Raw genomic sequence first — 14,285 nt, forward strand, 5'->3', positions numbered from 1 at the left:
TTGTAACTGAACATCTTGGAGTATCGAGTGGAGTGGTCCTATCACACAGTATAACACTATATTATTCAATAGGTGTGTCTCCTTTTACGAGTCTTTCCTCTAGAATGCCCTCAGCAGCAGGTCATGTCCACTTCCTCCCTCCTTCCAGTGACTACATCCTTCTGCTTCCTTCTTCATGATATGCAGAGTAGCTTTCTTCTTACCATTAAACCTGGATCTCCCCTGTGGCTTCCTTCTACCTTCTGCCTACACTACAGGGGCCAAACAGGAAATATTTTAGGTCATACTCTATTGCAACTCTGCCCTTACAGTGTGAAAGCAGCCAGACACAACTGTCAATGAATGGGTCTGGCTGTGTTTAAATAAAACTTCATTTACAAAAACAGAAGGAGGGCTGGATTTTGCCCACAGACTATAGTTTGCCAACTCCTGATCTACTCCATTGTGATTTTAACACACACCTTCCTCAACAAAGTCAGTCTTACTTTATGGAAGATTCCCATATCAGCTGCTAAGAAGATCGTTTTTCTATATCAGTATCCTTATTGTTATTGTTTGTGTTAAACGCAAGACCATCTACTCCTAGACCAAAGCCCTGGCAAGCTGATCCATACGATGGGAAACCTCAATGAATTGTCTTCATCACCCGTATCTTAGGATTCAGGAATATTTGAAATGGATGGGTCCTTGATATCAAACATTCCTTTTCACCAGTAAGAAAAGTGAAATTGGAGAGATTATATAGTTTTTCCAAGGACACACCAATAGGAAATGACTGAGGTGGAATTCAAAACCAGGCTCTCTAAATCTTAGATGTCTATTCTCTCTAGTCTAGGTTAATAACCACACCTAATATTTTGAGTGTTTACCCTGTTGGAGAGGAAAAAATTTTCCTCTACCCTTCTAGGTTCTTCTGGCTGGTCTAAGTATTAAATCACTATGAGACAGATAAACAGGAGAAATCAAACAAAAGTTTAATCGTGTATGCATGGGAGAGACCCAGGAAAACTGAGTAACTTGCCAAAATGGCCAAAGCCCTCACCTTAAATACCATCTTCAGCTGAAGGCAAAAGAGGATGTTGGGGGTAGTGGTTTGGGACCTCAAAAGGGAGTAAGGCAGTTCACATGGAGATGGAAAAGCAAATGTTTGGTAAATAGCAAAAAATGTTTGCTGAGCTGTACAGAGACCATGGGTCGCAGGGTGGGCACTGATGTCTAGGCCCTGCTGAGTCCTCCCCAGCACACCTAGCCCATATTCTTTGCAGATATCTCTGGTGAACAGACCCTTTATCTAAATTCTTTTAAAAAGTTAAGGGGTAAGTAACAAGAAAAACATCCTGAGTCTTCTGTTTCTTAAAAATAATCAGCCTAAATTAATCCTCATGCCTAAGAGACACATTTTGGGCTGGCAAATTTTGTTCCCCTACAACCCCATGCCAAGAATTTAGTCCGTGAAATTGCACTTTTTAATCACAAAAACTCAACAAAGTTGTTATCCTCCAGTCTACTCAGTGGGAAAACTGAGTCTCAGAAAAACTAAGTGACCTGACCAAAGCCAGGTAAGTGGTAAAGGAAAGGCTGGAGCCCAGAGAATCTGAGGTGAAAACTCAGCTGGCTGTCTACTATGTCATGTTGCATTCACCATGCTGTTTCTTCCCTGTCCTAGAGCAGCGGTCCCCAACATTTTGGCACCAGGGACCGGTTTCGCGGAAGACAATTTTTCCACGAACCAGGGTGGTGGTGGGGAGATGGGGAGATGACTTCGGGATGATTCAAGCGCATTACATTTGTTGTGCACTTTATTTCTATTATTATTACATTGTGATATATAATGAAATAATTATACAACTTACCGTAATGCAGAATCAGTGGGAGCCCTGAGCTTGTTTTCCTGCAACTAGATGGTCCCATCTGGGGATGATGGGAGACAGGGACACCCAAAATGTGTTGCTTATGTCCAGTCTACTCCATGATCTCGTTTTGGCTGCTGTCACTGCAGAAAACCCTGCTTCACAAAGATAGGATGCTGGAAATGGAAGCAGGCTTTTCAGTGCTTTTGTGGCAATCCCAGGATATTCCTCCTTGACTTTAATCCAGAACGTATGGAGATTTCAAGTTGTCTCAAACATACTTTTAAGGCCACCGTCACTTGCGATCTCAAGCAGTTGATCCTCTTCTAGCACGGACAAAGTCGATTATTCACAAATGGGTCACGGATCCATTCCTTCCCAGTTCGGGTGTCTTTTGCGGTGGGGAAGTAATGCTCAAACTCTTTTGAAAGCTGTGATAGGTGATCATGTACCAGCTGGGAGAAAGAAGGCCCTGGCTCAGTCTCTTTCAAAATCTCTGCTAATGTTGGAAACATGTCAAAAATCCCAGTGTTCACTCGTTGCCCCCATAATTCCAGTTTGGCTTTGAATGCAGCTGCCTTTATCTGCCAACTTGACCACAATTGTCATTCTCCCCTGAAGTGACAGATTAAGTTCGTTGAGCAGGCTCTGTCCTCACTCACCTGGAGCCTTCAGCCTCAAGAGTTTCCTCTCACCCTATAGCAGATCCTCTGAGAAATCCAACCCCATTGGGGTCATGAACAGCCCACTTTGGACTGATTTTGTCCTCAACAGATGGAGTTTGTCTTGGATCTGCCCAAGATTTTCATGGGGAAAATCCAGCAGGCGAAGCTTCGAGTCAAGGAGTGGAAGAGGTCTGGGCAGATCGGGGCCCAGTGATACTTGCAAGGAGTTTTACTTTGGGTCCTGCCCTTCTTCCCCTTTTATTTCCCTTTGCATCATTTGCCTTCCTCTGGGGGATATGAGATTCTTTATGATAAGATGTGATCTGATTTCTATCTTTCCTTGATTATTAGTTCAAAATCATGCCATGTTAGGAGCTGAAAAAAGAAAAGGAGGGGAGGAATGAGAGAGAGAGAGAGGAAAGGAGAGGAGAACAGAGAAAAAGGAAAAAATGAGAGAAAAATTAAAACAGCAATAGAAAGAAACTGAGAAATAAAAAAAGGAAAGAGGGATGGTGAGATGGAAGCAGGGAGGAAAGGTGGAAATAATTAGAGGGAAGAAGAGAAATAGAAGGAGGAGAAAGGAAGAAATGAAGGAAGGAAGAAAGGTAGGAAGGGGAAAAAAGAAAAGAAAGAACTCAATAAAATAGTAAGAGAAACTGATAAAGGAAAATGATGGAAGACAGGAAGAATAGGAGAAAGGGAGGAGGGAAGGAAACTTATAATTACTCCCACAAGTAGACAGATAGTGACAAAATCATGCAGAAAACTGGATATTAGGAAGGAAACAAAATGCTATGACACCCCATCACACTCCTAGGACAAAACCTCCACACAGAGAGGTTTGTGGGTGTGGTTGGGAAATTAGAATCATCCACAAGTCACTTCAAATTTGGGGGCAATCATGACCAGAGGAGGGGAATCACCATTTACTGAGCACTTGCCAAATGCAAGACACTCTCCATGCAAGGCATTTCATAAATATTATCATGTCTTATCTCTATGTGGCATCTACAGACTTCAGATAATAGCTGTGAGAACAGTGTAGGCACCTCAAAAAGGTGTCCCTTCCTCCATGGCTTATGTCTTTTTTTTTTGGTATCTACTCTTCCTAGAATCAATAATAAAATCATTTTAAAATCAAGACCCTAAGGATTATCTTTGGGGAAAACAAAGAAGGGGAGAGTGATGTTGTTGAATAACAAACCACAGAGTAAGTTCCTGGGACCTCTGGATCCCAGAGCCAGGGATCCAGCAAAGGGAGAGCGGTAAGGACTATGAGGGTGTCACCTACAACCCAGAGATAGACGGTGAATCTTCCTAGCAGATTAAAGTGAGCTGAAGAAGAAATAAAAGGGTCTCTGAGGGTCTATGACTCTTCTTCTTAAGAATACTTAGTAATAATAACAGTACTAATAATATCAATCACTTATAAAGTACTTGCTATGTGTCAGGCCCTATGGCAAGATATATATATATTAATCCCACTTAATGTTCAGTCACCTTTCAATTCAGGTACTAGTATTTTTTTCTTCCCATTTTACAGAGGAGGAAACTAAGATTTGGAGAGATTCAGTCATATTCCCCAAAGTCACACACCTGGTAAATGACAGCATCAGGTTCAAACACAGGCCTATATGCTTACAATGTCTATGCACCCCTTCATGTTGCTTGCCTTCTTCTCTGACCCTTCTCTGACCCTTCTCTGACACTCTGACAAAGTCTCTCTCTTAAAGTAATCTTTTAAAATATTCTCTACAAGGTGGCAGTGTAGGAAGGTCCTGAGCTCATCTCCTTCCAGGGACACGACAAATATATGCCTACATATATAACAATTCCTCTTGAAGAATACTTCAGGACTGATTGAATAGCTACTGCACATAGGAGGACCACATAGAAATAGGTAGGAGAGATAGAGACATGTTATCCATGAGAATCCCACCCCCATCACAGCAATCTGCAGTAGGAAGCAATATTGCTGAAGGGCCTGAGTGCAAACTTACCCACCCTGGGACACAGTGAAAAAACAGTTTAAAGGACACCTAGACTATACAGGAAGGAAACCCATTTGCTAACTCTAGAGCTTATGCCAAAAGGACAGGGAACTGCTGGAGCCCTCTCCAGGGTTGGAGGTGCTGGTGAGCCCTATTGTTTGAGTGTTCCTGGGACTCCCTGTGACCCATGCCTGCTCCAGCTCCAGCCACTTGCCAAGGCAGCCTTGACCCGGGGACTGCACCTAGCCAGGGCCTGCTCCAGCCCCAGCCACCCCACCAAGGTGGCCTTGCGTTTAGCACTTCCCAGAGACTTCCCTGGCCCAGGTCCATTATAACTCCAGCTGGCCTGCCAAAGGTGCCAGGTGCAAGCAATCTATACAAGGGAGGCTCCCACACAAGGCCACTCCTTCTAGACCAGGAGAGGTATCTCTTTTGCCTAACTGACAGAAACAAAAGTCAAACAAAATGAGGAGACAGAGAAATATGTCCCAAATGAAAGAACAAAATAAAATCCCAGGAAAAAAACCTTAATGAAACAGAGATAAGTAATTTACCTGATAAAGTATTCAAAGAAATGGTCACAAGGATGCTCACTGAACTTAGGAGAAGAATCAGGACCTCAGTGAGAACTTCAACAAAGACTTAGAAAATATAAGAAAGAACCAATCAGAACTGAAGAATACAATAACTGAAATTTAAAATACACTAGAGGGGGCTTCCCTGGTGGCGTAGTGGTTAAGAATCCGCCTGCCAATGCAGGGGACACGGGTTCGATCCCTGGTCTGGGAAGATCCCACATGCCGCGGAGCAACTAAGTCCGTGTGCCACAACTACTGAGCCTGCATTCTAGAGCCTGCGAGCCACAACTACTGAGCCTGTGTGCCGCAACTACTGAAGCCCATGCGCCTAGAGCCCATGCTCCTCAACAAGAGAAGCCACCGCAATGAGAAGCCCGCACACCACAACGAAGAGTGGTCCCCACTCGCCGCAACTAGAGAAAGCCCGCGTGCAGCAACGAAGACCCAACACAGCCAAAAATAAATTAATTAATTTTAAAAAAATACACCAGAGGGAATCAATAGCAGATTAGATGATACAAAAGAATGAATAAACAATCTGGAAGATAGAATAGTGGAAATCACTAAATTAGAACACCAAAAAGAAGAAAGAAATTTTTAAAATGAGGAGAGTTTAAGGGTTCTCTGAGACAGCATCAAGCATTCTAACATTTGTATTATTGAGGTCCCAGAAGAAGAGAGAGAAAGGGACAGAAACTTATTTGAAGAAATAATGACTTCCCTAAGCTGGGGAAGGAAAACTTCCCTAAGCTGGGGAAGGAAACAGACATCCAGGTACAGGAAGAACAGAGTACCAAACAAAATGAACCCAAAGAGATCCACACTAAGACATTTTATAATTAAAATGGCAAAAGTTAGGGATAAAGAGAGAATTTTAAAGGCAGTAAGAGAAAAACAGCTAATCACATACTAATCATTTACAATACAAGGGAAAACCCATGAGACTATCAGCTGATTTTTCAGCAGAAAGTTTACAGGCAAGATGTATTTAAAGTGCTGAAAGAGAAAAACTTACAACCTAGAATACTCTACCTGGCAAGGTTGGCACTAAAAATTGAAGGAGAGATAAAGAGTTTCCCAGAGAAGTAAAAACTAAAGGAGTTTATTACCACTAAACTGGCCTTATAAAAATGTTAAAAGGTTTTCTATGAATGGAGAAGAAAGACCACAACTAGAAATAAGAAAATATATAAAAGGAAAAATTTCACTGGTAAAGGCAAATATATAGTAAAGGCAGTGGATCAGACATTCAAAAAGCTAGTATGAATTTTAAAAGACAAGAGTAGTACAATCAACTATAACTACAGTAAGTAATTCAGGGATACACAAAATACACGGATATAAAATATGACATCAAAAACATAAAATATGGGAGGGGGGTTAAAAATGTAGTGCTTTTAGAATGCTTTTGAACTTAAGCAACTGTCAGCTTAAAATAGATGGCTATATATACAGGTTGATCTATATGAACCTCATGGTAACTGCAAACCAAAAACCTACAATGGATACACAAAAAATAAAGAGAAAGGAATCTGAACAGAAGACTAAAGGAATCCATCAAGCCACAGGGAAGAGACCAAAAGAAGAAAACAGGAACTACTAAACAACTGAGAAACGATTAGCAAAATGGCAATAAGTACATACCTATCGATAATTACTTTAAATGTAAATGGACTAAATGCTCTAATCAAAAGATATAGGGTGTCTGGAAGAATATTTAAAAAACAAAACAAAAAACAAAAACATAAACAAAAAACAAGAGCCATATATATGCTGCCTACAAGAACCTCACCTCAGATCTAAAGACACACATACACTGAAAGTGAAGGTATGGAAAGAGATATTCTATGTAAATGGAAAATAAAAGAAAGCTGGGATAGTAATACTCATATCAGATGAAATAGACTTTAAAACAAGACTGTAACAAGAGACAAGAAAGGGCATTACATAATAATAAAGGGGTCAATCCAACAAAAGGATGTAACATTTATAAATGTTCATGTACCTAACATGGGAACACCTAAATATACAAAACAAATATTAACAGAAATAAAGGGAGAAGTAGACAACAATACAATAATAGTGGGGATTTTAATACCCAACTTACATCAATGGATAGATCATTCAGACAGAAAATAAGTAAGTAAACACTGGTCTTAAATGACACATTAGACCTTAATAGATATATATAAAACACTCCATCTAAAACCAGAAGAATATACATTCTTTTCAAGTGCACATGGAACATTCTCAAGGACATGTTAGGCCACAAAATAAATCCCACTATGTTTAAGAAGATTGAAATCATATCAAGCATATTTTATGGTCTCAAAGGTATGAAATTAGAAATCAACTACAGAAAAAAGCTGGTCCACATAACCATGTGGACACCAAACAACATGCTAGGAAACAACCAGTGGGTTAATGAAGATCAAAAGGGACTAAAAACACCTGGAGATAAATGAAAGTGGAAACAGCAAAAGGAGTTCAGAGCAATAGAGGCCTTCTTCAAGAAACAAGAAAAATCTCAAATAAACAGTCTAAATATACATTTAAAGGAACAGAAAAAGAAGAAGCAAAGTCCAAAGTCAGTAGAAGGAAGGAAATAAGAAAGATTAGAGTGGAAATAAATGCAATAGAGACTAAAAACACAATGGAAATGATCAATGAAACTACAAGTTGATTCTTGGAAAAGATAAACAACATCAAGAAACCTTTAGCCAGACTTATCAAGAAAAAAAGAAAGAGAGCCCAAATAAATAAGGTCAGAAATGAAAGAGGAGAAATTACAACTGGCACCACAGAAATACAAAGGATCATAAGAGACTACTAAAACAATTATATGCCAACAAATTAGACAACCTAGAAGAAATGGATAAATTCCTAGAAACATGCAATCTTCCAAGATTGAATCATAATGAAATAGAAAAACTGAATAGAATGATTACTAGTAACAAAATTGAATCAGTAATTTTTTTTTTAAAGGAATTCCTTTATTTTTATTATTTATTTATTTTTAGCTGTGTTGGGTCTTCGTTTCTATGCAAGGGCTTTCTCTAGTTGCGGCAAGCGGGGGCCGCTCTTCATCGCGGTGCTCGGGCCTCTCTCTATCGCGGCCTCTGTTGTTGCGGAGCACAAGCTCCAGATGCGCAGAGCTCAGTAGTTGTGGCTCACGGATCTAGTTGCTCCACGGCATGTGGGATCTTCCCAGAGCAGGGCTCGAACCTGCATGCCCTGTATTGGCAAGCTGACGCTCAACCACTGCGCCACCAGGGAAGCCCTGAATCAGTAATTTTAAAAAAAATCCAAAAGCAAAAGTCTAGGTCCAGATGACTTCAAGAAGAATTCTATAAAACCTTTAAAGAAGAGTTAAAACCTACCTTTCTCAAATTATTCTAAATAATTGAAGAGGAAGGAATACTTCCAAGTGCATTTTATGAGGCCAAAATTACCCTGAAACAAAAACCAGACAAAGATACCAGAAAGAAAAAGAAAATTACAGGCCAATATCCCTGATAAACATAGATGCAAAAATCCTCAGCAAAATATTAGTAAATAAAATTCAACAGCACATTAAAAGGATCATATACCATGATCAAGTGGGATTCATTCTACAATGCAAGGATAGTTTAACATCCATAAGTCAATCAATGTGATAAAGCACATTAATGAATTAAGAATAAAAATTACATAATCATCTCAATAGATGCAGGAAAAGCATCTGACAAAATTCAACATTCATTTATAATAAAATCTTTCCAGAAAATGTGTATAAGAGGGAGCATACCTCAACATAATAAAGGCCATATATGACTCACAGCTAACATAATACCCAATGGTGTAAAGATGAAAGTGTTTCCTTTAAAGGAAAAGCTTAAGATCAGGAACAAGAAAAACATGCCCACACTCACCACTTGCATTCAACATAGTATTAGAAGTCCTAGCTGCAACAATTAGGCAAACAAAAGAAATCAAAGTATCCACATTGGAAAGGAAGAAGTAAAACTTTAACTATTTGCAGATGACATGAAACTGTATGTAGAAAACCTCAAAGACTCCATCAAAAAACTATTAGAACTATTAAATGTATTCAGTAAAATTGCAGCATACAAAATTAATACTCAGAAATCTCGAATTTCTATGCACTAATAACAAACTTTCAGAAAGAGAAATGAAAAGAACAATCCTGTTTACAATTTCAACAAAAAGAATAAAGTACCTAAGAATAAGTTTAATCAAGAAGGTGAAAGACCTGTTTTCTGAAAACTATAAGACATTGACAAAGAAATTGAAGAAGACAGAAAGAAATGGAAAGATATACCATGCTCATGAATTGGAAGTATCAATATTGTTAAAATGTCCATACCACCCAAAGCAATCTACAGATTCAATGCAATCCCTATCAAAATACCAATGGCATTTTTCACAGAACTAGAACAAATGATTTAAAATTTTTATGGAAACACAAAGATCCTTACCAGCCAGAGCAATCTTGAGAAAAAAAGAACAATCCTAGAGATATTATACTCCCAGACTTGAAACTTTACTGCAAAGCAATAGTAATCAAAACAGTATGATACTGGCACAAAAACAGATACATAGGTCAATGGAATAGAATATAGAGTCAAGAAATAAAACCACACTCATGTGGTCAATTAATCTATGACAAAGGAAGCAAGAATATACAATGGGTGAAAAGACAGTCCCTTCAATAAATGGTGTTGGGAAAGCTAAACAGTTACTTGCAAATGAATAAACTCGACCGCTTTCTTACACCATATAGAAAAATACACTCAAAATATATTAAAGACTCAAATGTCCATTGATAGATGAATGGATAAAGAAGATGTGGTATATATATATACAGTGGAATATTACTCAGCCATAAAAAAGTACAAAAGCTTGCCATTTGAGGCAACATGGATAGATCTAGAGGGTATTATGCTAAGTGAAATAAGTCAGACAGAGAAAAAGACACCACATGATTTCACTTATATGTGGAATCTAGAAAACAAAACAAATGAACACACAAAACAAAACAGAAACAGACTCATAGATACAGAGAACAAATTGGTGGTTGCCAGAGGGGATGGGGGTTGGTGGGGGATGAACAAAACAGATGAAGAGAATTATAGGTACAAACTTCCAGATATAAAATAAATAAGTCACAGGGATGTAATGTACAGATAGGAAATATAGTCAAAATATTGTAACAACTTTGTACAGTGATGATGTTAACTGGCCTTATTATGTTGATCATTTTATAATGTATAAAAATATCAATTTACTGTTGTACACCTGAAACGAATATAATATTGTATGTTAATTACAAATCAGTAATAAAATAAAATAAAATATCCACCAGAAGGTGAATATACTGTGATATAATCCTCTCCTGGAATCCACTAAAATTCACCAGAGTTTTATGTTAGGCCTAGTAGAGAAACACAATCTGCTAAGGAAAGAGCAAAACTTTCTTTTTCACAATCTGGATTTATCACTGTTGAAGGAATATCATTTAACTGACACATTCCCAAAATTTTAAATCTAGCAGATTGATCATTCTGACACTTTCAGTGTTATCTTTATCCTATAGTGAGAATGACTTTGATCATATCTCCTTACTCAGTGCCCATGCCATGATCTCCTTACCTTCTCCAGGCTCCGGAATGAGTGATATTGGGAACCCATACTTCTAGGGAAAATCTATGACTTACTTACCCAAAGTCCAGAATGTGTCTTTCCCCACTTCATTCCATCTCCTTCTCCATTTGGCTTGTATATAGAAATCACAATATTAAGCCAGTACCTTTCAGATTGCCTTACTGTAACTACAGGCATACCTCATTTTATTCTTTCACTTTATTGCGCTTCACAGATATTGTGGTTTTTACAAATTGATGGGTTTGGGCAACCCTGCGTTGTTAGATGATGGTTAGCATTTTTTAGCAATAAAGTATTTTTAAATTAAGTTATGTACTTTTTTAAGGTATATTGCTACTGCACACAATAGATTACAGTATAGTGTAAACATAACTTTTATATGCACTGGGAAACGGAGAAAAATTTGTGTGACTCTATTGCGATATTTGCTTTATTGCTGTGGTCTGGAACTGAACCTGCAATATCTCCAAGATGTGCCTGCACAAGGAAATCACGGACTCTTGTTTTTTTCATGATGAGATAAAAATAGACTACCTCATCCTTCCTGTCTTTGTCTAGTTAAAGCCTTTAAGATGCCCCAGTAACCCTCAGAACCAAGAAGTAATGATTGTCAAGTCCCTGTGACCCAGTATATGTTGTTCATAACTTCCCTGGAAATCATTAGCTCTAGAGAATCCACAGACTAACTAATTTGTGTATGTGTTGATGGCCTAAGTTGCCCCCGGATTGCTGCAATTATCTGTAGATAGAAGGAGGATCTTACCCTGAAAAAAGATAGTCACCTCACTTGCATTCAATATTATTTCAATGTCAGGTTCAAGTTATGAAATGTCAGAAGGGGTGGTCATTATATCACATGATAAAAAGTTTGGACTTTATCTGGACAGTAATGAACTCAGTCAACAATTTATTTCTAAATGATTACCTTGGTAAGCGAGTGGTAAATGTATTAAAGGAGAATTTGAGAAATGCTTAGAAGAAGAATTCCTTCTTCTTGGAACCTGGTAACTTAGTGACTAAATAAGGCAGATAGGGTTAAGGGCAAGGAGGCACAGAATTATGATGTCTAGGTGTTTGACTAAGTAAACTGGGATAGGTGGTTGTAAGACTCCGAGAGGAATAAGTTTGGAGGCAGGAACACAGAATTTAATTGTAGTCATGTTAACTTATCTATGCTGTCTATGAAATACTGAGGTTAGTGTATATTTAGTAATCAGCTGGATATTTAAGTTTGAACTCTGGGGGAAGTAAAGATTTTTAATGTGGTTAGGAAATTATTGAGAGAGAGAGAGAGGGAATAAATGGAATGAGAGAAACTGTTGGGTGTGGATGAGTCCTTGGAGAACAATAATACTTTAATAGAATAAAGAGGAAGAGAATCCTATGATCAATATTGAGAAAGAAGACTCAGAAGAGGCAGGATGTGATAACAGAAAGGTAGAAGAGAGCAATGAAAGGGCTGACTAACATTGCTGTTTAATTTTAGCTACCCTTAATTAAAACTTCAGTCCACCAAAAGAGCCAGTCTGCCTACAGAAGGAGAGAGAGAGGGGAGGAGTGAGCAGGGCAGGACATTTGCTCAGAAGAGCAGGTATATTTTCAGACTCTAAGTTCTGGCTTTTTGATGGAGTCATGACTTTTTTCAGTCATTCTTCTCTACCCACCCATGGGCACCATTCTATCATCCATGTCCCACCAGGGCCCAGGTACTCTGAAAAGAAGAGGGTCCTGGGAGAAGAGAAACAGAGACCCCTGGGGCTGTGAGCTGGATATAGAGCCTGTCCCACAATTGGTTCGGGAGGTCTCCAGATGTCCCAGCAAGCCCCACAGAAGGTATGAGAGAATGTGTAATGCAGAAAGGGCCCTACAGAGAGCCAGGCTGATAGAATCTCTGCCATATTTTGATGCTTCTATCTCCCTACACAGTTACCAGGACTACTGAGTCAGAAGAAGATTATAGAGAACTCATAGCAGCTCTTAAATGCCCTAGACCAGAAGTGACTTGTGTCACTTCCACCTGCAGTTCCTTGTCCAAAAGTGGAATTCAATAGCCTCACCCTAACTACAGGAGAAGCTTGGACATGAGAGAGACGTGCACATGGAATCTTGAGAGAATTCTACTGTCTCTGAGGCACAAAGGATACTAAACTCGCCCAGTGTCCCAGAGCTGATAACAGATAAAAGCTAGACTGAAACCCAGACTGCCCGGCCCCAGAGCCTGTCTTCTTGACCACAATGCTGGTGTAACAGTTCCACACGGGAGATCTACTGAGATCCAGAGGGCACCTCGTGCACTGTTCCTCCTGTCCCCACTCTCTTCTCAAAAGTGATCGCCTCTTCTGCTTGAGTAACAGGGTGTTTTGTACTTCATAATCCTTAGCTTACTATGGCCAGTCAGCTAGCCCTGCCTGCTTACTTGCTCCTCTCATAAAATAAGAGTCTATCCTGAGCAAGGATTCACCATGAATGCATCGGCCAGAAAGAGCAAGACCCACCCCTCAGAAGCCAGGCTTGCCCCTCCGCCCTAGCAAGGGTGTTCTAGCTGTCTCCAGCAGTCTTTGGTGGTGGCTTTGAGCAGAGGTATTTTTCTTCCTGGTTCAATGGATGTTGGGAGGCAATAGGAGCTGGGAAGATTGCACCAGGATACTAGACATCCCCCATCCCCTAACAACTCCCCAGAATGGCTCTAGAAGAAAATGAACGGTACCAGCCCCTACTTGTGACAATCTGGACTTATCCAATGCAACATCAATGTCAACCCAGTGTCTACATGGCTGGGCCAGGCACGCTGCAGACTGTACATTGTGCGAACCTTTCAAAGATCCCGTGGGACAAATCTTATTAACAACCACCCACTCCTCCACTTTTCAGATGAGAAGACAAAAGTTAGAAGAGGTAAACGGCTTGCCATGGGCCATCTTATAAGTGTCTGTGCCAGGATTTAAGCTCAAGACTTTGGGATACCAAAGACCCTGCATCTTGCCAGTACACCACACCGTTTCTCTTAGAAGCCCACGTTAATAAAAACAGCCAACATTGATTATGCCAAGCACTGTGCTATGTACGTTTCATGAATTATTTCATCTGATACTAACAATGACAACAACAAAGAGCAACCATAGGAAATAGGTGTCACTATTGCCATCCCATCTCACAGATAAGGAAACTGAAGTGTAGAAGAAGGAGGTCCACGAAGGTCAAAGAGAGCATAAGCGGATCTGCCTCGGATCACAGGCTTTAACTACTAGGCAACGCTGCCACCTGGCTGTAATTTAAATGAGAACATTGGAGACCTGGGACTGGGAGAGGGGAGCAGGTTAGCTACAGAGAACTTGTGAAAGTGCTCCATTTGGTTTTATCTGTTCATTCACACCTCAAGGTCTCCCTGCAATAATTGGAGATTACTTTATATAGTTTGTTTTTCTAACCGATTTTCTCTCCATGAGGGCTTGTGATGGCTTTCTGACCTGTTATACGTGAGCATCTCCTCCCCCTTCTAAGTCATTAAATTCCTGCCAAGTTCTCCACCCCAGCTGT

At 39.6% G+C, this 14,285-nt stretch overlaps 1 protein-coding gene across 1 annotated transcript in view; it reads left to right on the forward strand.

The window, feature by feature from the left end:
- LOC118881649 (acyl-coenzyme A synthetase ACSM5, mitochondrial-like) overlaps window positions 1-2,950 on the forward strand; it is a 44,182-nt gene extending 41,232 nt beyond the window's left edge. The window contains 1 exon segment of the mRNA XM_036826773.1: window positions 2,625-2,950. Within this exon segment, the coding sequence (XP_036682668.1) occupies window positions 2,625-2,729 (105 nt within the window). The 3' untranslated portion in view covers window positions 2,730-2,950.
- Window positions 2,951-14,285: the final 11,335 nt, after the last annotated feature.

This window comes from Balaenoptera musculus, chromosome 15, assembly GCF_009873245.2.
Source record: "Balaenoptera musculus isolate JJ_BM4_2016_0621 chromosome 15, mBalMus1.pri.v3, whole genome shotgun sequence".
In the NCBI taxonomy this organism is placed as follows: Eukaryota; Metazoa; Chordata; class Mammalia; order Artiodactyla; family Balaenopteridae; genus Balaenoptera; species Balaenoptera musculus.